General features: G+C 42.9%; 1 protein-coding gene across 2 annotated transcripts in view; it reads right to left on the bottom strand.

Moving 5' to 3' along the window:
* Positions 1–826: 826 nt before the first annotated feature.
* Positions 827–26,355, bottom strand: part of LOC121292247 (spectrin beta chain, non-erythrocytic 1-like) — a 265,589-nt gene continuing 240,060 nt past the window's right edge. For both annotated transcript variants that reach the window (XM_041214009.1, XM_041214008.1), the window contains 4 exons: positions 16,145–16,419; positions 14,236–14,409; positions 11,365–11,407; positions 827–3,849 (listed from right to left, as the gene is read on the bottom strand). In XM_041214009.1, the coding sequence (XP_041069943.1) occupies positions 3,664–3,849; positions 11,365–11,407; positions 14,236–14,409; positions 16,145–16,419 (678 nt within the window). In that variant the 3' untranslated portion in view covers positions 827–3,663. The remainder of the gene's footprint in view (positions 3,850–11,364; positions 11,408–14,235; positions 14,410–16,144; positions 16,420–26,355) is intronic.

Here is a 26,355-nt window from a genome sequence, read left to right as displayed (position 1 = left end):
GGTGCTTAAGCCTCTAGAATTTTCTTACATTCTTTCACATTTGGCAACATGGACAGTCTTGAAGACTTAAAATTTTTGGCGGCTCTGTTATTTGTGATTAAATCCTATAGATTGTCATTGACCAAAACTTTGGCTTCAAAGATGCAACCTAATTCAGCAAATCCAGAGTTCAGATCCGATTTCAGCCTCAGAACACCAGAATGACAACCAAAATTGACCCATCTTCGACCCGTACTGCTGAATATCTTGGCTTCATTCAAAGGTTCCTGCTATAAAGACTGGTAGCAGAGCGCCCTTTCTCCTCTACTAATTGGGTTCAATCTAGCACAGATTAGTGGAATAAATCACCTCACTTCTGCTTGTAATTGTTAGGCACTTGCAACCTACTTCTGAGTTGGAGCAGCTCTGCAGCGCAAAGCCATGCACAATTTGGCTGAATCAGTCAGAGACTACATAAACATCTGGAATGGGGACTGGGGAAAAATGAAGGAGAACAGTTCATGTAATAGTGTGCCATTTCCCTCTTTCAGCTCTGGCACATTTGTTCAAATCTAACCATTGTCAGTGAATGGAAGTCTCTGTTCATGAGCATCTTTTTTTTTTAATTCGTTCATGGGATGTGGGCATCTCTGGCTAGACCAGCATTTATTGCCCATCCCTAATTGCCCTTGCTCAGGTGGCATTTTAAGAGCCAACCACATTGCTGTGGTTCTGGAGTCACATGTAGGCCAGACCAGGTAAGGATGGCAGGTTTCCTTCCCTAAAGGACATTAGTGAACCAGATGGGTTTTTACGACAATCGGCAATGGATTCATGGTCATCAGACTTTTAATTCCAGATTTTTTTTATTGAATTCAAATTTCACAATCTGCCGTTGGCGGGATTCGAACATGAGTCCCCAGAGGTCTCTGGAATACTAGTCCAGTGAAACATTAGGTAGCATCTTATAACATTATAACACTTATAACATTGCCTATAACACTATAACATTAGGTAGCCTCGCCTGGAACACCGAATACAAAACTCTTTACAATTTGGCACAAAACTGGCACTCTCACTGAAAAGCTGCCATGAACGCATTGGTGTGCAAAGTGAAAAGAAAATCACTCTGGCATATCATAAGATCCTCTTCTGAGGTTGGCTTAAGGCACATTCTTTGGGCAGTGTGGAGCAAAATTTAGTTTCTTGACAGTGATAAAGCTGACCTAAAAGTGTTTGATATTGACATTATGCGCTAGAAAATGGAAAAGTGTTCTATTCCCCAATGCTGATATCCTTCATTTTGGCTTTCATTCATCATTGTGTCACTTTTTAACATGAGAAAACTCGTGTTTTTCTCTTTTTTTTTCAGTTTTACTTTATACAGAGCGCTGTATATTAATATAGGTTAATCAGGGAATTAGAGTTATCTGCAGCCCTTGCTAGATGGTTGCATCACTCAAATACAAACCAGCCCAAAAGCAACTCTGCACCCCACATGCACCTTTGTAATTCACTAATCGTAATTCCCTATTACACCATCTGCCTATCAAATACTTCTGATGGAAATAGGATGAACATAGAGCCTGCTAACAATATGCACACCCATTTAGCACTCGTGAGCTATGTGAGGAAGTGTGAGATGAGGTTAGCTCTTTATGGAGCCTGGACATCAGTGGTAATGGTTACCCTACCATGGCAATAGATAGTATCAAATAGAAGCCCAAAGAGCTGCCGGTGAGATACTGTCAGGCAGTTGAGAAAGGCTGAAAGTATATTCGCTGGTTAAATGTTAAATCAATTTAGTTTGGTCAGTAACTCAAGCCAACTGCTGTTAACATGTCTGTACACATGCTACACGGATAAAACAGACTGCAGCAAACAATTTACAATTGTTGCATCCCTGAAGGTCAAAGTGGTCTACCATAGATCCAATCATACCTCATTATATCAAACTGGCACTTTATAATTCTCTCTGCCATAATACACTTATTCTTTCATCGTGACTGAAGTTGTGTCTTAATGATCACCTTACCTTAGCGACCACTTGATGACAGTCTCGGTAATATAATAATGATTCATATTTGACCCTACTTTGAGGGACCAGCTGTTGTATAGAATGCCTGAAGTCAGTAGAGGTCTTATTTCAAGGCAAAACTAGTTACTGCAAGCCTCTAACAATGAGATATGAGAAAAGATCTCAAAGGAAGTGTTCAACCTATATTTTTTATGTTACAAAAAATTACCTAAACAAATCCCCATTGAGATTTGCAACTTTACAGGGGTAGCCTACAGACCGTGCTTGATCTGATAGAATTTTGAGAATTCAATGCTATATCGACAAAAAGACAAATTATAACAGTAAACCTAAATAGCTTGTCACATTTTCTCGTTTTAGAACAAAACTGTCAAATGAAAAATTTCAAACAAGATAGAATAGAAAGTAGAGCATGATTCAAACAAAAGTAAAAAAAGCAAGCACCTTTTGTGTGTGTACATTGATTTTTTTCCAACTTCCTTTCATATGGTATTTATAACTCAATTTAAATACTGAAAGGGCTCCTACAGTGATTAATCAAGACTGTCAAGTTGGAAGTGTTTAACATCTTGAAAACAAATAGGTAAGTGTGTATTTTACTGCAGTCAAAAGAAATATGAACATAGTTTGAATAGAAAGCCCTTTGTTTGCGAGCAACAAATATTTTTTTAAAATATATATTTATAAGTGCGGTGACTTTTCTGATCGCTGTGTGTGTTGACATTGTACATGTTGGTGAAGATTTTCTAAACAAACGTATTTGATCTTGCTAGAAATAATGGACAGATAGTATCTTCCTAAACACATTTACCATGTCACAATACAGTGACCAAATGAACTCTTGTACCATGAAGGCAGTTTGGCCAGAAAAAAGCTTCTACAAATTTGATAAAACTCATAATTTGCTAAAAAAAAGTAATCTATGGCAATACCACAAAAACATGTGCCAAAATGTACAGAATATACGTTTACAGTACAAACTTGGCATTTTTAACCATTTCCAAGATGAACCACTTACATTTATCAATCACACATGGTTTCTTGCCCAATAATACCATAATTTATTCGTGTTTTGGAAAAAAATTGGCCTCAGCTTAGAATTGTTAAATACTCTTTTTCAAAAATATTCTTTGGTAGTGGCAACTTTAATTTAAACACAACGCTACTGAAGTCCCACTGTTCCAGAATTGTTTCACAGAATGTTTAAATGACTGGCCTAATACAAGAACGGTCACTAATGTGATGGCTGAATAACCGAGAATGTGTCCGGGTAACTCGCTGTGAATCTTAAAGCTCTATTTAATTTTAGTTTGCATATTTCGGCCATTAGCAAGGACTGTAAGAATCTACTTTGGGGAAGAAAAAAAAGCATTGCAGTTTCACAAAAAAAAATTACACGTAAAACTGTAAATCATTCAAAAAAATACTTTTCTTCTGTTCGGGATGACGTGCGCCATCTCAGTAAATTTAGAAAAAAATGCTTCCTCGTCACTCTCTACAAAGGTGAAATGTATATTTACACTTGCAGAAACTGGTTCTCCACCCCCTGCCCACACCTCCCCACCCCACTGGTGCAGTTTGAGCACTGCCACCATTTTGTAAGTTAGGCACTAAACATTTTTTTTTTCTTCTTGTTTCGACGGTCATCATTTCTTTTTCGCAAAAAGGCTAAATCTTTTCTCCTTGTCCTTTTTGCCAGGGCTTGCTTCTGGAGCCATCACAGATGGGAAAGGGAGGGTATGTGCCCTGACTTCACCATGTCTTGCACTCTGTGGCTTGTTATGCTCTGCTATTGCAGCGTTGAGGTTGTGGATCCAGTTATGCATCTCATCCTACAAGAGTAAAAGAGACATCCATCAATACAAAGCAACCCAACTGTCTGCACCGAGGAGGTTGACAAAGTTTTTCACTTCATCTGCACCATTATTTCTTCACTTACAATAACTAGCAACAAATACACCTACAAACCCTTCCTTTCTACTAGTGTTGTGACCAAAAAACATACGAGTGCTGACTGTGCATCTCGCAACAAAAGCATCGGTTTGATCAGTGGTCATTTGTAGAACACTGGGCACATAACATTTCAATTCAAATTACACAGCTGAGTCACAGAAACACAAAATTGTTACAATGCAGAAGGAGGCCATTCAGCCCATCGTGTCTGCACTGGCTCTCCAAATGAGCATTATGACTCAGTGCCCTTCTCCTGCCTTTATCCCGTACCCCTGCACATTGCTACTATTCAAATAATCATCTCATGCCCTCTTGAATGCCTTGATTCTGCCTCCACCACACTTCCAGGCCGTGCATTCCAGACCCGAACGGCTCGTGTGAAAATGTTTGTCCCTCACGTCACATTTGCTTCTTTTGCAAATCACTTTACATCTGTGTCCTCTCATTCTTGATCCTTTTACGAGTGGGAACAGCTTCTCCCACCAGCTCGTGGATGAGGTTTTCGAAAAAAAATGCAATGGCCGTTGGCCTTTTCGCCTGCCCGCCAACTATTAGGTTGGATGGGCAGCTAAGAAATTAATTTAGTTGATTATTTATTTAATGGCCTTAACAGGCCTTTTGATTGTCGGCGGCCGAACTATTGCGTAACTGCGCATTGACATCAGCACTCTTGGCCGACATCAACGCTCGTCATTTCATGCTGGAGCGGGTCGGGCACGCGTCTGCCCGCCGAGCGTCAATTCCTGCCCGTGGGCCTTCTTCCCTCTTCTCCTGCAGTTCTGCCAGCTGCCACCGACGCGCTCTTGGCGCTGCTGGGGCTGCCGACCAATCAGATTTGGCCGGCAGTTCCAGAGGGCGGGGCTTCCTCCCCAGTGAGGGGCGAAGGTTACACTTCACCCTCGTTTGGCGAGCCATCTCTCCCCCGAATTGTTCAGCACACTGTGTAGGCGTGCTGGGCACAGTACATAATTCGTCACATGATGAAAATTAGGTTAGGTGTCTGTTTATTCATACTGCGTATTTTTTTTTAACCAACTGACACCTATTGCCAAGTTCTGAGGTTTATTTTTTTTATATGGTGGTCCATTTCATGGCTAACAGTGGAGTTCAGGTGTAACGACAGGATTAAGCAATCCCAAGTAGGCATAATAAGAGTCAATTACATGCTCAACCCTTCTCGAACAAATTGCCCTTTGTCCTTCTTACAGCCCCAAGTAATGGACACTAATTGGATATTTGAATTCTCCACACCTATACGCCATCATTCTCAATTAAGTGATAATGTTTGGGCCAGCTGTTTGCCTCAGAGCTGTGTCAAATATGTCAAAAGCCAGAGGCAGCCTGGCGACACAAGGCATTAGCAGGAACAGGTCCCAGATTGGAGGCTTTGATTCTTCATGGCGAGAATGTGAGAAAACAGGAAGATGCCAGTTTGTGAATCGTGCCCACTGCTCTTGCAGGCCATGGGGTGGAATCATGTCCACTTAGCTCCTGTCAGAACGGCAGGACCATTTTCGGGTTGGGGAGCCCAATTTCCTAATGCTCAGGCTTTGCTGAGGCTCGTTCTCAGAGCAAGAGCATCGGCATTCCACCTCTGTGCTCCCTGAACAATTAGGGAGGTGGGTGAGTGAATGAAAGGGACTCATGGTGACAATGGGCTCACCAGCACATGGAACTTTGAGGCTGCAGCTACCACAGGAATAGAGGGGATGCCTTGAGAAGGATGATTCGTTGGGTCTTTCACTCTCACCCCGAGATCCTGTTGCAGGATCTGACGGGCTGCGGTGAGCTGTGCTCTTCCAAGGACTGGAGGAAGAGAACAATCTCTCCAATGAAGCAGGTGTGAATAAAAGTAGCCGAGGAAGTCAGTAGCAGAAGTGTGGTCCGACCAACCAAGAGACAGTTCACCAATAGGACCCAGGACCTCAAGAGGAAGTGACATGTAATTGGGATAACACTTTCAATTACCAAGCTCCGCACTCTGACTTGCCCAGCATTCTCTCGCACAGCATCCCTCAGGACAACACGCCTTGCAGCTCCACTCAATGCTCTCTCTTCAGGCATTTCACATCCCCATTTGAGCAGCCAGCACCCACTCTCGCCCTCAGCGTATTGCCTTCTCACACCAGTGCCTCAGAGCTACCCTCCACAAATGGTGTCCTTCTCTCCTCTCTGCACAAGGTATTATGAACACTCACAGCTCTCCGCTCTCTCTCCTTGCAGAGGAGAGTACATGACTTGTTGCAGGGCAGAGACTTGGATGGGCAGGGGTGGCCCTCCAGTGACATTGTTGGCCGCTGGCAATGCGTGGCTGTCTGTTTCACTGGGAAAGAGATGTGATTCCAGGAGGCAGCAGATTTCAGCAGCGATTTGCCGTGAGAACCTGACACTCCTGGGCGCTGCTGTTCAGGCATGTTGGGAGAGCTGACAGTCTGCCTGTAGACCCTGTACTGAGGATCTCACCTCCTTCCAGTTGGATCTTGGTGCCCATTTCCTCTGCCCTGTGCATGGGCATGCCATTGAGGAGGAGGCTGTTGGCAGTGTGTCTTCTCTTGCCCCACAGCAGAGGTGCAAGGTATAGAAACATAGGGTGCTGTCCTGCCACACTGAAGACTGGCAGCAGGGAAATGTAGCTGAAGGTGAGTGAAGTACAGGAGAGGTGAAATGCCTTTCCAACAAGTTGGCAGTCACCTGTCAAGCAATGAAAGCACTCTCTCAGAAGAAGTGCTTTGAACCATAGTGTCTCAATGACCATGGCTGGAGCTCTTCAGCGTCACTGATCAAAGCCTTCCCAGCCTGTCAATTCCACTGAGAAAGTTCTTCCCATTATGCATTCACCTCAGTGACCCTGGAGAGGTCCAGACACAGTGTGCTGTTGTGAAAGAAGGAATTCTTGGATATAAAGATTCTTAATTGCCTTTCTAATCATTTCAAATGCTTTCCCATCAGAGCCACCAGGGTTCCCCACAGGACTCTGAAACCATCTCGGGGAAGCCATAAGAGGCAGGGATAACATCGGATCCTGACCAGACATTATTTTTTGGGTCTTTCCCAACTGGCATGCACTGGAACCCACCTCCACCTTGTTGGAAAAATCATGTCCCATGTCTCCTTCCCTAAAGTGTACCAAACAAATATCCACAACATATAATAAAATCATATGCAACACTTTACATCAGTTGTTTACCTTAGCATGGGAACTCAGTAACAGGATAGATCATTTAGTCCCTCAAGCCTGTTCTGCCATTCAATGAGATCATGGTTGATTTCACCCTAACTCCATATACATCTCCTAAGAGGGCACTGGCACCATGGACTTTTATTGGATTGGTCCATGGTGAAACGTGGCAAAGTACTGCAGTGGTTTGCTGTTGTCATCCACAATATAGCTGAGCAGAAAACTCTCCCACTCCTCTTACCACCTGCCATCAGGTGTATTGGAAGGATTATACAGGCTAATAAACAATGTGTTTGGCCGCATTATGAACACATCTCTCTGTGGCCATCAAGTCCTGGAATGGGGCTTGAACTCAGAGCATCTGACTCAGAGGTAGGGACGCTACCCACTGTGCCACAAGACCTAATTTCCACATACTCACTTGTACCATATCCCTTGATCCCTTTTGCTAACAAAAATCTATCAATCTCAGTTTTAAAACTAAAAATTAACCTAGCATCAAGTGCTGTTTGTGGAAGAGAATTCCAAACTCCTACCACCCCTTTGCGAGTAGAAGTATTTCCTAATTTAGTTCCTGAAAGGTCTGGCTCAAATTTTTCGGCTATAACCCGCAGTCCCAGACTCCCCAACCAGCGGAAAGAGTTTCTCTCTATCGGCACTATTAGTTCCCCTTAATATCTTGAAAACACCAAAATTCCAGGGAATACAAGGCTAGTTTGTATAATCTCTTCTTGTAATTTAAACCTTGAAGTCCGGCTATCATTCTGGTAAATCTATGCTGCATTTGCTCCAAGGCCAATGTATTCTTTGCACTAGAAATGCTCACAATATTCCAGGTATGGTCTAAATTGTAAAGCTAAGGCACGACTTCTACCACCTTGTATTCTAGTTCTCTACATGTAAAGCCAATATATTTATTTACATGAGAAAAACAATACAAGGACAAATCTTTACTTCTCCTTATAATTCGCAATCCCTTTATTAACCAGATTTTTATCCAGTCCTTACTTCACGTAGATTGTTGGGCAGTTAACTGCACCTCCTAATACTATGAGCCAAACCAATGTCCAACGCACCATGGCAGTCTGAGATCTGACTTTTCTAAATTCTTATCTTTTTTAATCGATGAGGAAAAAAATGACCTGTAAATACAAAGGTTAGCCCACCTCACTCTCTGAAAATAGGAACCAGCAAAATATTTCAAAGTCCTTTAGGCCTGCAATGACGGTGGGTCAAACACTACAGTAAGGTCTAGTTATCACACACGGCCATGGAGACCCAGTTCATGGGAGAAGCCTGCTGTTGTCACTTTAAGAGAAATCCTGATCCAAACTTCTGACCATTAATTCAAAACTTCCAACTGGCAAATAAAAATTACAGGCAATGGAGCATCCATTCCATTCAGAATTTAATTCAACAAAATGACATTCATTCTACAATGCCTTCCAAACCCACCATCCCTATGGTCCAGAAGCACAAGGACAGCAGGTGCTAAGGAACACAACCACCTGCAAGTTCCCTTCCAAGTCACACGCTATCCTGATTTGGACATATTTTGCCACTCCCTCATCTTTGCTGGGTCAATATCCTGGTGCTCCTTACTTAGTAGCACTGTGGAAGTACCTACTGACTGCAGTGGTTCAAGGAGGTGGCTCACCTACTACCTTCTCAAGAGCTATCATAGATAGGCACAAAATGCTGGTCTTGCCAACAATGCCCACATCCCATGAATAAATAAAAAGCACAAAAGGATGTTAATCCAAAAGAAAATTCCCTTAAGTATGCAGCTTTTTAGTGAGCTTCACAGACAACACTGAGCTATCAAACTACTAGAGTACAAATATCTAGTTATTGGCACTGGTTCATATTGGGAGTATAATCTGAAGATGGGAGGGAGGGGGACATGGGCTTAAGAAGTGGCTGGTTGGCCATACAAGCACATTACTGGTTAACACTTTGCAGGCAATGATTTTCTAATGACTAACTTAGAGAAATTAAATGACAAAACAAAGCAATTGTAGGCAATGATAATGAAGGGAAACAAAATCTGAAAAAGACTACACCAATTATCAACTGTTAATGATTAATTGTTGCGCATCAGATACAAAGTGAGACTCAGAAAATTCCGAATGCACAGCGTAACGCAAATTTATTCTGCTGCATATATAAACATATGATTAAAACTGTGCCTGCTTTCCATTCAAAAGTTCTACGTTAACAACATTCACAGATTTTTTTTCCATGTTAATTATACCACACTAGGGAAACCTGGCTTGGCACACTTCTAATAAGGTTTTCCTGTTCATGTGAGAGGCTGTGATGCAAGAATACTTCAAGCTGTGTTTTCAATTTGCCTGTAATTCTGGCTCTGGCCAGTGGGTGATTCTCTGGCGCACCAAAGTCGTTTCAGGTCTTCATCCAAATTATCACCATTTTCGATTTTTATCTTTTCCCCCTTAGTCTAAATTACTTCCAGTCCCAGTCTGCTTTTCCAACCTCCATATGAGCTCCTTTATAATCCCAGGATAAGGACTTTGGTCTAATTCCCAAATCGACATATTTTTCTATTGACTCAGGAATTTTAAACAGTGACTTTGAACGGCTGGGATCCACTGGGAGCACTGTCTCTCCATATTTTCTGTCTGGAGACCGTCCTCAGCTTAACTACGCCAACTGATTAGGTCATCATTGCCCCACCGCATCACTGATATTTACCTGGCCCAACCAGCCACTTTTTAGGTCTATGTCTCTCTCCTTTCCTCTCCCATCCTACCTCGTTCCTGGCTGGGGTCTCCCACTCATGGGGCGGAATTTTAAGGCGGTGGGATTTTACGGTCCCGCCGAAGTCCATGGACTTTTGGATGGCTCATTGCATTTTGCAGCCCCACCCCCCACCACGATGGGACCATAAAATTCTGCCCCAGCTCACTCCAAAACTGCCTCTAACACTCCCCCTGAATACGTGTAACCCACTGCGGGGGAGGGCTGGGGGAATCTGGGGTGGTGAGGAATCTTAATAGCATCCCCACAAGTAAAGCTTTGCTGTCCCCAGAAAAAAATATTCCTTTTGCTCTTGTCATTGCCTACCCTGAATTGGACAGCCTCTGGTCCATTCCCTGCTTTGCTTGACATTGGAGAACTCTATCTTCCCTTTCCCAAATCTTCTCCTGTGGCTGCTTCATTGCACATTGTTTAGCATAAATATATAAAATATTTTCTTCCATTGGATGGTGTAGCCGTGGGCAAACTACATCTGCACCCAAAAATCTTTTAACATTTCGTTATTGTCTCAGTGCAGCTCACTACAATTCTCTTTGGTGTAATACTAGAACAGCTTAGTTCCTGCTAGTTTAAACTTACTTCATCAGATTAATGGCATAGTTGGTGTCAATATGCCAGTGCGGACCCTTGTTCCACACCCACCAACTCTTGCTTCCTGCTTTTTACATCTCTTCTCTCTCTTTCGCACTCTCCATCCCTCTTGGCCTCAACCCCTCCCTAATCCATTTCCCGTTCATCCACTGCCTCTTTTCCAATGCTTGTTGTTATTTTTGCTATTTTTATAAAGTCTTTTTATTGAATGAGAATATAAGTAGTAGGAGGGAGGAGTAGGCCTTTCAATCCTTTGAGCCTGCTGTGCCATTTGATACAATCATGGCTGATCTTGTACCTCAACTCCATCTTCCTGGACTATCACCATGCTCCTTAATTCCCTCAGTATCCAAAAATAGTCTCGGTTTTAAATACTAATCAATGACTGAGCAACCACGGCTCCCCGGGGACAGAATTCTAAAGATCCACAACCCTCTGAGTGAAGAAATTTCTCATCTTCATCCTGCATGGCTGATCTCTTGTTCTAACTTCTAAACTCCACAGCCAGGCAAAACATCCAGTATCTACCAATGAAGCCCTTCCCAAATATATCTATTTCAATGAGATCAACTCTCATTCTACTAAATTCTATGGAGTATAGACTGACTCAACCTGTCTTTATTGCACAATTTTCTCAGGGGCGGGGTCCATATTTGAACTAACTTAGATATGCTTTGCACTGGAATTGTGGAAAATGGTTAATAAAGGAGATCCAAAAATCACTCCGACTATGTAAGCTTAACTTAGACGTTAATGAAAATCAGTGTTGATTTATTTTGATGTCATTGTGTTGCCAAAGGAATGTTAGCTTTGAACAGAATACATGAGTGTCACAATGACTTACCTCATCCTTGCCATGTAAGAGGTATTCACAACCATTGTTCAACCTGAAATGGAAGCCCAAATACAACACATTTAAATTGAATGCTTCCACATGTAAAAGAATCAGTCATAGTTGAACAACATCTTTAGTCATTCTATATTTAGGCTGGTAGCTGCAACAGATAATGATAGTAATACAGTCTGGAGTCACATGATGTTCATTAATAACTCAAGCTTTGCAGTCACAGTTTATCCTGTCATCTGAATTCCTCAACTGCTTTCAAGCTTTGCAAGTCCATCTTACAAAGGTACCATTCTATATATAAAAGGGTTCTGGATTGCTAGCACCAGTATTTTTCCATTGGGAAAAAAATTTGCTAAAGTTTGTTATCCCAGCAGGAAAGGATGTGACATTTAAACAAACTCACCACAGGTAAACCAAAATACTTCTTCCCGCAATAATTTAAAGGTAGCTTAGTACAAAAGGGCTAGAGTCTTGGGAGCTCAAGGTGACACTATTTGCAAGGTGTCTTCAGGAGTTCCAAATAATAAAAAGATAATTGGTATATAGAACCATGGATCATTAGGAGCCAGCAACTGCATGTTAGTCTTCCACAATAATGTTTCAGAATGGGCCAAAAGTACATTGATCCATCTCCCCAAAAATATGGAAATCAATAAGACCTTGAGAGTTATTAAATTTAATTGAATAAAACAAAATCTGACATGGGCTGCTGTCATCTCAGCCCAATGCCGCTCAAAATGGAAACTGAGCTAAGTGAGAAATCCACCCAGCATTGTCCCACTCTGTGGCACTGCAGCCATTGTTCAGCACCAGGAGTAAACAAGGCCCAAAGGAAAGCACTGTGCCTGGTTCCAGACACCCCTCTGTTCACTGACCATATCTTCTTTGGCCAGAAATGCAGGCTCCAAGCCAATCAGGAGCAAATGGTTTAGAAAATATGGTTTGTGGAAGTTTCAAGAAAGATAATACTTAGACAGAAAAGACTTTGCTGTCAAGTGTAATTGGGTGATTTATCAGAGATACTGCCCCACTATCCTGTAGCTAGGCCTGACAATTGTTCATTTAAAAATTGCTGCTTGTTGGGACAGTTTATCTGGGACTGGCTGGGACTGTTTATCCACACATTCTACCTCAGGCTTATAATGAGCAAGTTCTACTTGGTCAAGTTTGAGACTGCTTCCCTTTCAACTTTTCTACTTCAGCTTGATCTACTGATACACAAAGACGTTGCTCTCAATTCGTATATAGAGCTTGTTCTGATTATTATTTTCGGCCGTTGGAACTGTACGCGCCCATTTCCTCTTGATAGAATTGTTTACCCTTCTCCTTATTGAGTGCTGTTTGCGAGTTTCTATAATCCTATTCATGTCTGCCTGCTCATTATTTTCTTCCCTTGACAGAATCAGCATTTAATAGAATTATCTATCTGTGAACAAGCTCCAGTCCTAACCATGAAGATTCCAATTATCCCAGAGAAAGGTCCAGCTCCAATATAGTCAATGATCAAACCTGCCACACTATCCTCTCATGCATCACTTGCGTTTCATGGCCTCCTACAGTAGTAATCCTGGATTAACAAAAACAGACACTGCAAAAAAATTCCAAATGTTTGCTGGAATGAAAATTGAAAAAAATAACACTTAAAAAGCACAACAACTACACAAGGCTGGAGCTAGTTAATAGCAGACAGCTGAAACTTAGTGTTGCTCAACTCCAGAGATAGATCACTGAGACAGCCCTTTCACTTATCAAGGACAGATATATCAGTTGCAATAGGAACATAGGAGCAGGAGTAGGCCATTCAGCCCATCGAGCTTATCCCGCCATTCAAATAGATCATGGCTGATCATCCACCACTACACCATTTTCCCCTATTATCCCCAAATCCCTTAACGTCATTAGTATAAGGAATCTATCGATTTCTGTCTTAACATACTCAATGATTGAGCTTTCACAGCCCTCTGGGGTACAGAATTCCAAAGGTTCACCACCCTCTGAGTGAAGAAATTCCTCCTCATATCAGTCTGAATTGGCCTACCCCTTATTCTGAGACTGAGTCCCCTCATTCTAGACTCACCTATCCTATCTACATCTACCCTGTCATGCCCTGTTAGGATTTTGTAGGTTTCAATGAGATCACCCCTCATTCTTCTGAACTCTAGAGAACACAGACCCAGTTTCCTCAATCTCTCCTCATAAGACAATCCCGCCATCCCAATGGTTAGACTGGTGAACCTCCGTTATCCATCTATGGACAGTTAATGTAGACAGTTAATAACAAATACATGTATTGAGAGAAAATTGCACCTTGATTAAAAACTCAGATCTTCAATCTTCAAAAGTAAAACCCATTTCATGATTTATTCCGTAATAGGGTTTGCTTGATGCCCAACATTGCGATGATTTGTAAAAAGGAATGGCAGAAAGCACAAACTGGGGATTTTATAAATGTTGCAGCAAGTTTACTTCAATCTTCAGATCGTACCAGTAAACTGGTAGCTAAAAGAAGCGGTAATGAATCTGGTGTTTGGAACAAGATATGCAAGCTGATTGTTAAATCACACGAGCTGGTCCAGATACATCCAGATGCAGCATATCTTGGTGGATCTCTGTTGACCTTTCAATGCACCCATGCAGAGGGAACTATGAATCTACTCATATCAGAATAGTTCTATTTCTTAATCATATTTCAAATTGGTATTGCAATCGCAGTTTCAGTCTCCACTTGGGAAATTTTGTTGATGTATCTCCCATTTCTGTTCTTGTTTTGACATTGCAATTTTATCCCAAACAACAGGGGAATCTTAGCTATCACTCTACACCATGTTTGCAACATTAAATCTTCTACCCAGCATCAAACCTACTCACCGCAGTTTAAAAACGTGTTTTTTCTTCTTGTAATCAGCAGCCACTTCACAGGAAGCACCTTTCAGGTTCAGAGGCTCTTCTCCATGGTATGTTACACCTGCACTATAATTCTTCGTATCCTTATAGAAGTAAAGTTCGCCGCTCTTCAGGGCACAGTATAAGGTAGTCCAAGACCTAGGTTTGGATGCAGCACACAAATGTATAATTTCAAAATCAATAAAATGGTCTTCCTAACCTGTATCATTCAGCATTGTATGACAACAACTTGTGTTAAGATTGCACCTTTAATGTAAAGACCATCTTAAGCTGCTTACAAATATGCATCACGAAAATGGACACTAATTCAGGAAGGGATAGAATTGTGAGTGGTGAGTGAAAGTTTGAAGGAAAAGATAGGTTTTGAAGAGAGTGTGGAAAGGTCGTGGGGTTACTGATTGGACAGGAGAAGAATCTTGAATTTAATGCGTTGGAGGATTGCGATAATGGGTGAATAAGGCTTGCTTTGCTGAAAGGGCTGGCAGGCTTTGGACCTATTGTGATTTGTGGAGAGTGGAGAAAGAGGGGCCAGCAAAACCCTTAACTAGTTTAATGTGCAGGTGACAGGAAGGTTTCAATGTCAGAATAACTGACACAGGTAATGTTGTGGAGGTGGAAGTAAGCAGTTTTTACGATAGAATGTTGAGGTTACAGCTCAAATCAGGATCAAAAAGAAGCTCCAAGATTATGGATTGTATGGTTCAGCCGCAGGAAAGTGCTGGGATTGGGGTGGAGTCAGGGAATAAAGTTTGTAGGTGGGCTGAGAGGAAAGGCTTTTATCTTTCCAATGTTAAACTAGAGGAAGTTGTGACTCACCTACGATCTGACATCCAAAAGTAATCAGGCAGCATGGAGATTAAGAGTAACGGCGGAAAGGTAGAGTTGGTACCATCAGCAGTGAATTCATTCACCGAGTCAGCAGAGAAACATTTATGTAATTTATAGAAAACAGGGGGGTATTTTTGTGATCAAGGGGACCTGTGCTGCAGAATGTAGCATCTTTTTCTACTTTTGAGATTCCATTCTTGAGCCTCTGGTCTCCCAGATCAGATGCAACGCAAAGCTCTTTCTGCACTGTCTGCACAGGAGGTGAAGATTTCTTCAATGCACCATGTGATGAAATAGGCAGTTTAGAAAAATTTGATTTATGATTTAATTGACATCTAACAGAGATGAAATCTTCCCCTAATGGGTTTAAACTAAATCTTTGTTGGATATCCCCAATGTATTTGTTAAGAACTGTGCATGTGTTGAATCAGCCATGCCTGTAGTATTTTTGAGTTATTCTTATTGTCAATCTAGTACCAAATTATGGACAGTTTTGTGTTATTGACTTGCACCACAAAAGACTTACAATCAGAAAGAAAGAAAGACTTGTATTGATATAGTGACTTTCATGACCACCAGACAGTTCAAAGGTCCTTACAGCCTATGAGCTACTTATGAAATGTAGTCACCGTTGTAATGTAGGAAATGCAGCAGCCAATTTGTGCACAGCAAACCCCCACAAACAGCAATGTGATAATGACCAGATGATCAGTGATTGTGCTGTTGATTGAGGGATAAATATTGGCCAGAACACAGTGGATAACTCACATGCACTTCTTCAAAATAGCAGTATGGGACCTTTTAAGTCTACCTGAGAGGGCAGTGGGTTAACATTTCATCTGAAGGAAAGCACCTCTGACTGTGCAGCACTCCCTCAGTACTGCACTGGTGTGTCAACCTTGATTTTTGTGCTCAAGTTCTGGAGTGGGACTTAAACCCACAACCGACTGACTTGGAGATGAGACTGCCTCCAACTGAGCCACAATTGAAGATGTGAATTTCAGTCGGACTCAGTTCCCACAAATTAAGAGCTTGAAAGGTTCACCTGTTTGATGCTTTCCGGTTAGGTCCTTCTAGTTCATGTTTACGTGCAAGGTAGCCTTCCAGTTGGGGAGCTTCTTCTCTTGAAGTCAAAATCGGAAGTGTGGATGAAACTCTGCGCTTCTCAATTTCCAGCTCTGGCAGTATCAGGGGTGGAGGTTTGGAAGCTCTCGCATGGTGCTTCTCTTCAAACTCTGATTTATCTTCACTCTCTAATGTCTTTTCTTCTGGACTTTCAGTACCATTTACCAAGGCAGACAAATCTTCTGATGTGGTTATCTATGGAAAATTGGAAATAATGTGAGGGGATAAATTCATGAATGTTAGAAAAAAAAATCACCTGCAACTTGGACTGTGTTAGTTTTCAGAGTCATGCATCGTAACTGAGAACTATATTAGGTATTAGTGGCTACAGGTGATCAATGATCTACACTAGCAGTTATCCCAGGAAGAAAGACCAACAGAACTGATTATTTTCAATGCACGGTTACCTTTAATTTAGCCTTGCTGCATGCTATGTTATAGGGACAGTACTATCACGTCAGATTTACTCTAAATGATGTGTGATATTTGTATTAATATGTTTATATGCAATTCCTTTGTCCGCTATTTTAACAGAGCCCATTTATTTTAAATGGATTAATATTTTTATTAAAATTTTGAACAGGGAAATGTCATGCAAATACATCAATGTGTTTATATGGTCACACTGAATAGGACAATTTTACCCCACAAGTACTTGAAGGTAAAGTTATCCCACAAAATATCATGTAGTCAAGCAACTTCTCGATTTTATGATGCTCATTCTTGTTTTTAAATCCCTCCGTGGCCTCACCTTCTCCACCTCTGCATCTCTCCCAGTGCCACAATTCTCGAAGGTATCTGCGCTTGTCTATTTCTGGCCTCTTGAGCACCCTCAATTTTAATGGCTTTACCATTGGTGGCTGTGCCTTCAGTTGCCAAGGCCTTAAAGCTCTGGAATTCCCTCCCTACCAGTCACCAGCTCTCTACTTTGCTATCGTCCTTAAGACACTCCTTTGAGTAAGCTTTTGATAATCTGGATAGAAGGTGGTGAGGTGGTGATGTCATGGACTAGTAATCCAGCAACCCAGGATAATGCTATGGGGACATGGGTTCAAAATCACCAGTGCAGCCAGTGCAATGTGTGTGCAATTAATAAAATATAACACTAGGCTCAGTAATAGTGAGCATGAAACCATCACTGATTGCAGTAAAAAAAACCCATCTGGTTCACTAATGCCCTTTAGGGAAGGAAATCTGCCATCCTTACCTGGTCTGGTTTGATGTGACTCCACACAGCAATGTGGTTGACTCTTAACTGCCCTTGAAAATGGCTGAGCAAGCCACTCAGTTCAAGGGAAATTAGATATGGCCTTTCCAACAACACTCTTATCCCATGAAAGATAAAGGAAAAAAATCTGCTCTTTTATCTCCTCATCTGGCCCAGTGTAATATCATGTGTTGTGAAGTGCCTTGTGATATCTTATTATGTTAAAGGTGCTATATAAATAGGAGTTGTTGTTATCGTCTTCTCTTTTTAATCTTCCCCGGTTTATACGTCACTCGAGAGCTACGGGGGCTACTTGCTCTCAGTATTACTCGTAACAGGCTCCCATTGGTATACAAGAACTTCCACTTAACTCTTCTTTCTATTTTATAAAGGCCGGGCCTTTATTTGGCATCTTGCTGTGGCAACACCGCAGAAATCAGGAGCTCAGTAGAGTGAAGAACTGAAGCTTTGTTCTTATGCTTGATGGTGCACATCTCCTTTTATAGGAGAGGCATCTTTTGTAACACACAGGACGCCGTTAATTGAATCACTAGCTTAATACGGTCGCTTGCATGACAATGTCTGCTAATACTGCTAAGAGCCAACCTTTTAACAAATTGTCCGCTATGTCTGTACAGGAATGTAAAATATTAACATGCTAATACCTGTGCTAAAAATAACAGACAATGGAAAGTCATACAGGCCTGGTCAGGGTTCATTTATTAATATCACTAACAGTAATCTCTCGGCTAAATATTAGTTATGTTTACATGCTGCGAGGACCACAAATGCTTCAGTTCTTGGAAAATATGATACTGCACACTGTTTCACTTCAGCAAGTATCAATAAAAGGTTTGGGTGAGTGGGATAAATATGTTGTGTTTGCAAACATGCCAAGCGGAGGTCGATTTCTGAATCGTTTACAGATTGTATAATAAAGCTGTTTAGTTTTTATGTTAAGGCTTGCAGTACTGAGTGTCTGCTGGACCTCACTCAAAGGTGCACATGTTGTAGATATTAGCTGCAAGAGTGACCTTGCTCCTGGTTTCTTATGTTAAATAATAAAAATTGGAACCACAGCATATTTACTTGGCCCAAAACTACTTCTTTAGGCTAAAAATTGGCTAAGGTCCATTTTCAGGTGTGGAGGGGGTCGCGCTTTGCAACGTGCCATGCCGGTGCCAAGGAGATGGGCAACATGTGAGCTTGGTGTTGCTTCCTGATTTACTTGATTGTAGCCTTGGTCCAAGCAGGGTCTGTGCTGCTGGCTGCCTGGTCACTCAGCAGGGAGCCACACTCCGTGCGCTGACAGCACGTGCTGCAGCCAGCCTGCTCCACTTAAAGACAGTCTGTCCCTCTTAAAGGGGAGCTGCGCTCTGCCTTCTTCTTGTGGAGGAGAGTTAGCTGCCTGCACTGACAACTAGAAGCTGCACAAATGGAGCACCAAGGAAGAGAGAGCCCCTAGTTTCATGGATGTGACACCGGATGCCTTAGTTGTAGAGGTGGACAAGAGGAGAGGCTCTATTTCCATGGTTTGGTGGAGGGGGAGAAGGTGGGGGACAGGAGACCCTCAAGGACCATCCTCTGAAGAGAATGTGGGCAGATGGCTATGGAGGTCAAAACATGGAGAATCCCAAGATTCAAGCAGCAGTTCCACAAGAAGTCTAATAATGAAGTAGCAGAGAGGGTTGAAGATAGTGCAGATGGGTAGTGTAAATATGGACTTCCAAAAAGCACTTGATAAAGTAACACACACCAGACTACTTTGGAAAGTAGAAGTAAAATGCATTAAAGGGACAGTGTTAATTTGGGGCTACAAAACTGCCAAGGGAATAGGTAGCAGAGAGTAATGATGTACTGATGTTTATCTGACTACAGGGAAGGTGCAGGAGGGTTCCCCAGTGGTTGGTATTAGGGCCATGGCTTTTCTTGTAAAATATAAATCATCTTGGGTATAGGGAGTACAATTAGTGGTTGACACAAAACTCGGCAATGTAGTAAATGGTGAGCAGCATAGTTGCAGACTTCAGAGGGACATAGACAGCTGAAATCAGCAGACTCATAACATAATGCGGACAAGTGAAGTGATGTATTGTACATCCTTGGCTGAGAGCCCTGACATCTATTAGACGTTGAGACAGCTGCACCCCCAGGGAAAACATTGCTTGATTGACAGCTCTTACTTTCTGATCTATTCTATCAATTATGCAATGTTTATTTACACAAGATAAAGAAGTTTGAAGTGCTTGCAGTTTCAGCTATTGATACTTTGAATGGTCTAGATGACTGACACCTTTATAGGGCTGTAGTGAAAGGAATTTTGTTTTAAGGCGGTAGAAAGTTATGAATGAATGACTTTTTTAAAAAGCTTTTCCACACCTTATTGTTACTATAGTGTACATTGGTCCTGTAGACTGTACAGTGGGCGAATGGGCATGGAAGTGCCATAGCTTGACATGGAAGGTATGAGGGACCATGGGAGTTAGGTGGGGGAGCATGAGAAGGCATGAGATGGCATGGGGAGTGCGTGGGGCAGGCAGGTAAGAGGACTGAGGGCTGGAGGGCAGTTCTTTGTTTTGCTGTCATTAATGCCCACCAGCACCTGCCACGTGCCCCCCACCCCCCCCAACCCCGGAATGAAAATCCCATCTTTGCTGGCACTTCCTCCAAAGAGGGGCAGGCTCAGCCGGGAAATTTCCCGACTCCCACTACCCGCCTCCAGGATGAAAATCCAGCCCACAATGTGTGATTCTGGGCAGTACATTTTGAGAAGGATTTCAAGTCCTTGGAGGGGGGTCCAGGGGAGATTAACCAGGATGATATCAGTGATGAGGGAGTTCAGTTATGTGGATTACAGAAACTGGGATTATTCTTCGTAGAGTAACTCACCTTTGTAAATTAGGACAAGACTGTTTTTGCTCCACATCCTATGGATCGCAGTAGTGTTCTTTAAAATAAATGCCAGTAGTTCTGAAACCAACAGCGTTTGGAATATATTCACTTTCCAAGTGAATCAAAAGCCCAACGTTACCTAACGTCTTGGTGTCTGTATGTTCTTGTTACGTAATGATCACAACTAGAGAGGAAACCCATCGCCAACTCAACAACTTGATAGTCAATTTTAAGAACCTGCTTCAGTTCAGGAAATGTAGCAGGAAATTTTAACTCTGCAGGTTGGTGGGTACATCGCAGGGCAGCAGTTAAAATGGGGCAACTCCATTTCCTGCTCTGTTCTTGCCAATTTCCAATGTTAGCGCTGGATGGCATGCATATGACCCTGATGGCATTACAGCCCATTCCTTTCATACCCACAGCAATAGCCCCACCAGGCAAAGCTGTGGGGTTGTGAAGTACTGAGGTAACTTAAACAAACTTTCTTTAGTGCAAGTGGGGCCAGGAAGAGCACAAGTGCCTTATGACACCATGCGAAAAGTCGTCTCCACTGCACCATGTCCAATCACAAGGCCTTTGGAATAAAACCATACCCCTATAAATTATTTTACTACTAATAGCTCTCTCTTAGCACTGAGAAGGGAACTTTGGTCTACATGTTTTGCCTGTCAGCTGCTGCTTTCTGCCCAAAAGGGCGTGTGGCTGAACAGAGGCCTTCAAATTAGGTCCAGTAGTTCAAATATGCCAGGTCTCTGATTCATTAGCCTGGATGGGAATGCTGTTCGCACTGGCTGGGAACTCAAAGTGGCCATCGAGTCTTTGGCTGGTAGCTCATTACTCAAATCATTCTCTATATTACTCGTGAAAAACCTACTCATCAAATTTAAAGATAGAGGACAATCTGCCATGGTGGCAAGCCACAGGTTTGCTCACAATGCCACACATATAACCAACCCTCAATCTGCATGTCCAAAGTCCAGTGCTGGATGAGTAGAAATGTCTTCAATTTAAATATTGGGTAGTATGAAGCCATTCTTTTTGGTCCCTGCCATAAACTCCATTCCCTAGTCTCTGACTCCATCCATCTCCCTGGCAACAGTCTGAGACTAAACCAGACTGTTTGCAACCTTGGTGCAATATTTGACACTAAGAAGAAATTCCAACCATATATCCGCCCCGTCACTGAGACTGTCTATTTCTAGCCCCACAACATCGCCAGACTCTGGTCCTGCTTCAGCACATCTGCTGCCGAAACCTTCATCCATTCCTTTGTTACCTCTAGGTAGCTGGCCTCCCATGCTCTACTCTCCATAACCTTGAGGTCATCCAAAACTCTGCAGCCATGTCCCTACTTGCACAAAATCCCATTTCACCTAACAGGTCTGCGCTCGATGGTCTACGCTGGCTCCTGGTTATAGGAAATGCCTCACTTTTAAAGTTCTTATCTTTGTGTTCAAGTCACTCCATGGTGTCACCTCTTCCTACCCCTGTAAACTTCTCCAGTCCCACAACTCTTTGAGATCTCTGCATTCATCTAAATCCAGTCTCTTGAGCACTCTGGATTATAATCACTCCACTGCTGGTGGCTGTACCTTCAATCCTAAGCTCTGTACAACTCTCTACCCCACTATCTTGCTTTCGTTCTTTAAGACAATCCTTAAAATCTACCTCATTGACCAAGCTTTTGATCATCCAACCTAATATCTCCTTATGTGGCTCGATGTCATATTTTGATTTGTAATGCATCTGTGAAGTGCCTTGGAAGGTTTTGACTATCTTAAAGGTGCTATATAAATGCAAGTTGTTTTTGTTGTTGTTGCTTTGATTTGTGGAAAAGCCAACTGTGGGTCTCAGCATTTCCTGAAGGAACCATCGAATTCAGAGCAGGTCACCTATCGTCTAACTTGGGATGGCTCAAGACACAAGTCAAATAAAGAGATTGGGAGTGTTTTGGAGAAACAAGGGAGCTTAAGCCCAAAAAAATCCTGCCTCCTCCAGAGGACTCCAGCATCATAGATGCCATTCTTCAGCCAATATGATTCACTCCATGTGGTATCAAGAAATGGCTGAAGGCACTGGATACTGCAAAGGCTATGGTCCCTGACAATATTCCAACAATAGTACTTATGACTTGTACTCCAGGGCTTGCCATGCCTCTAGCCAAGCTGTTCCAGTACAGCTACAACACTGGCATCTACCCAGCTATGTGGAAAATTGCCCAGGTGTGTCCAGTACACAAAAAGCAGGACAAATCCAACCCAGCCAATTACTGCCCCCATCAATCTACTCTCCATCAGCAGTGAAGTAATGGAAGGGCAAAACCTACTCACTGACAACCAGTTTGAGTTCTGCCAGGACCACTCAGCTCCTGGTCTCATTACAACCTTGGTTCAAACATGGACAAGAAAGTGATTTTGCCCTTGACATCAAGGCCGCATTTGACCGAGTGTGGCATCAAGGAGACCTAGCAAAACTGGAGTCAATGGGAATCAGGGAGGAAACGCTCCACTGGTTGGAGTCATACATAGCACAAAGGAAGATGGTTGCGTTTGTTGGAGGTTAGTCATCTCAGCTCTAGGACATCCTGCAGGGTTCCTCAGGGTAGTGTCCTAGGCTCATCTTCAGCTGCTTCATCAATGACCTTCCTTCCATCATAAGATCAGAAGTGGGGATGTTTGCTGATGATTGCACAATGTTCAGCACCATTCGCGACTCCTCACATACTGAAGTAAGACCTGGACAATATCCAGGCTTGGGCTGACAAAGTGTCAAGTAACATTCATGCCACACAAGGGCCAGGCAATGGCCATCTCCAACAAGAGAGAATCTCACCATCACTCTTGACATTCAATGGTATTACCATGACTGAATTCCCCCATTAGCAACATCCTAGGGGGTTACCCTTGACCAGAAACTGAACTGAACTAGCCATATAAATACCGTGGCTACAAGAGCAGGTCAGAGGCTAGGAATCCTGCAATGAATAACTCACCTCCTGACTCCCCAAAGCCTGTCCACTATCTGTAAGGTACAAGCCAGGACTGTGATAGAATACTCCCCACTTGCCTAGATGAGTGCAGCTCCCACAACACCCAAGAAGCTTGACACTGTCCAGGACAAAGCAGTGTGCTTGATTGGCACCACATGCACAAACATTCACTCCCTCCACCACCGACGCACAGTAGCAGCAGTGTGTACCATCTACAAGATGCACTGCAGTAATTCACCAAGGCTCCTTAGACAGCACCTTCCAAACCCATGACCACTACCATCTAGAAGGACAAAGACAGCACATAGATGGGAACACCACCACTTTTAAGTTCCCTTCCAAGCCACTCACAATCCTGACTTGGAAATATATCGCCGTTCCTTCACTGTCGCTGGGTCAACATCCTGGAACTCCCTTCCTAACAGCACTGTGGGTGTATCTACACCACAGGGACTGCAGCGATTCAAGGCGGCAGCTCACCACCACCTTCTCAAGGGCAACCACGGATGGGCAATAAATACTGGCCCAGCCAGCGAAACCCACATCCCGTGAATGAATATAAATAAAGCAGCTACAGATTTGAGCACAAAATCTATGTGGGTTGCTTGGGCACAATATTTTGGGAATGTTGAATTGGTCAGAGGGTCAATACTGAGGAAGTGCAGCAATGTCTGAGGGGCAATATTGCAGTATTACTGCAATGTCCAAGGGGTAGTGCAGTAGGAGTACTGCATTGTCAGAGGGGCATTACTGCATGAGTATTTTATTTTCAGAGGGGTAGTGCTGCTGGAGTACTGAGGGAGGGATGCATTTTCTGAAGCACAGTATTGAGGGAGTGCTACGTTATCAGTAGTCTCACCTTTTGTCCTGTTTGTCTGTTCTAGTTGTTCAGGCAGATGTAAAAGATCCTGTGCTACTATTTGAAGAGGAGTTCTGGTGTTTTGACCAACATTCCTCCCTCAAGCAACATTTACTTGTTGCTTGTGAGATTTTGCTGATGCATAAATTGTGTTTAGCCACAGAATAGTTCTTAATAATTCACCATTGAGATAATATTCTGATTTGTCTTCTGGGATCATTCTTGGAATCCAATTTCAGCAAAAGCAGTTTAAGGAGTAAGTGTGACCAAATCACACTCAGGAGTGGGTAGGAAGGGGCTAGTCAGCAAAATCTATGAAGAAGGTGCGATCTTTCTATTGAAGAGGTTTTTATTTTGATCTGACAGACGCCGGGTTTGCCAGACTTCAGGAATCCCAGGAGATAAAAGGAGCCGATAAGGATCAGATCCAAGAAATCACTGCCTTTATTGTAATGTTTCTGCTTAAGTCGTGTTGGCATCACCAACTAATGTCTGTACTTATATGGGTAGTGTAGCTAAACCAGGCATGATCTGCTGAGATGGTATTCCTGATAATGAAAACTATTAAATGGAAATAATCTAAAGATGGGTCTTGAAGATTTCAAGTGACGGGGCAGTGACTATTCCCTTTAGCCGCTTTGGTTTCACTGTGTGATTGTGCAGTGGAGGTGGTTCAGAGGAGGTTTACTAGATTGATACCTGGAATGAGTGGGTTGTCTTATGAGGAAAAGTCGGGCAGACTGGGCTTGTTTCCACTGGAGTTTAGAAGAGCGAGGGGTGATTTGATTGAAGTATACAAGATCCGGAACGGACTTGACAAGGTAAACGTCAAAAGGATGCTTCCTCTTCTGGGTGAGTCCAGAACTGGGGGACACTTTTAAAATTAGGGGTCGCTCTTTTAGGACAGAGATGAGGAGAAATTTTTTTCTCTCAGAGGGTTGTACGACTTTGGAATTCTCTGCCTCAGAAGGTGAGGGTGGGGTCATTGAATATTTTTAAAGCAGAGGTAGATAGATTCTTGTTGGGCAAGGGAAGCGAAGGTTATCGGGTTAAATGGGAAGGTGGAAATCAAAATACAAGATGATCAATGGTGATGTTATTGAATGGCTGAGCAGGCTCGAGGGACCGAATGGTCCATTCCTGTTCCTATTTCTTATGTTCTTAGGAAGAAAGATTGTTGGTATACTGTCTTAGAAACAAATGGTCTTTGTAGTTTGTGCGGATGACTATCTCATGTTTTGTCATTGTCATGGGGCACCAGGTACTTCTTTCTGTCAATTCCCATCAGTCCATTCCATATTTTATAGACATGACCAGTCTTGTAGATCAGGAGAAGCAGGAGTGTTTACCTCCAGGTCCAACAAGCTTATCTGCACTGTGATGTCCATTTGACCCCCACCTCCCCACAATGTCCAAGCTCCCCATAATGACTGATTGGCCACCCCCCCACTTCAATCCCTGGTCATGAATGATTCATACCCCACCCCACGATAACCAAATCACCACCCAGCTCCCCAATTCTCTTGATGTTGGATTTGTGCCCCTCCCAAGGTCATGACCTATTTGCAACCTCCAGCCGGTCCCAACCCCGTCATGACTGTCCCCCACAATGACAAATTTGATCGCCCACCCACCCCATGATGACTGATTTGCCCCACCCATCCCTATTTTCCCAAGCCCCTTGTGGTGACCGATTTACGATCTCTACCCTGCCACGGCGAGCAATTTGACTCCATCCCTCATGATGACTGATTTGCCTCCCCTCCCCCATCTGTCTGAACCCCTTGCAATGACCGATTCGCACCACCCCCCCCCCCCACCCCCCTACCATCTGCCCCCAGTGACTGATTCACCCCTATCCCTCTCAACCTCCGATCTTCCCTTGTCAGACTCACCTGACATTCGATCCCCTTCTGCGTCCCACTAGCCAGGCAGTCAATCTGCTGATCTGATACTTTGATCAATATTGGTGTCATTGACAAACTTGGATATACAGTTCTTTATTGTGTTATCTAAGTCATTAATAATTATACTGGCTAGCTGAGGCCCCAGCACAGAAACCTGGGGGCACCACTAGTCGCTTCCTTTCAATCTGAGTACCTACCTGTTATCCCTACTCTGTCTTCTACCACGCAACATATCTCCTAACCAGGTCAATAATATGCCTTTTGTTCCATGAGCTTT

The sequence above is a fragment of the Carcharodon carcharias genome, chromosome 20 (genome assembly GCF_017639515.1).
Source record: "Carcharodon carcharias isolate sCarCar2 chromosome 20, sCarCar2.pri, whole genome shotgun sequence".
Classification (NCBI taxonomy): domain Eukaryota; kingdom Metazoa; phylum Chordata; class Chondrichthyes; order Lamniformes; family Lamnidae; genus Carcharodon; species Carcharodon carcharias.
The sequence above is the reverse complement of the archived record's forward strand: the minus strand, read 5'-3'. Positions and strand labels throughout refer to the sequence as shown.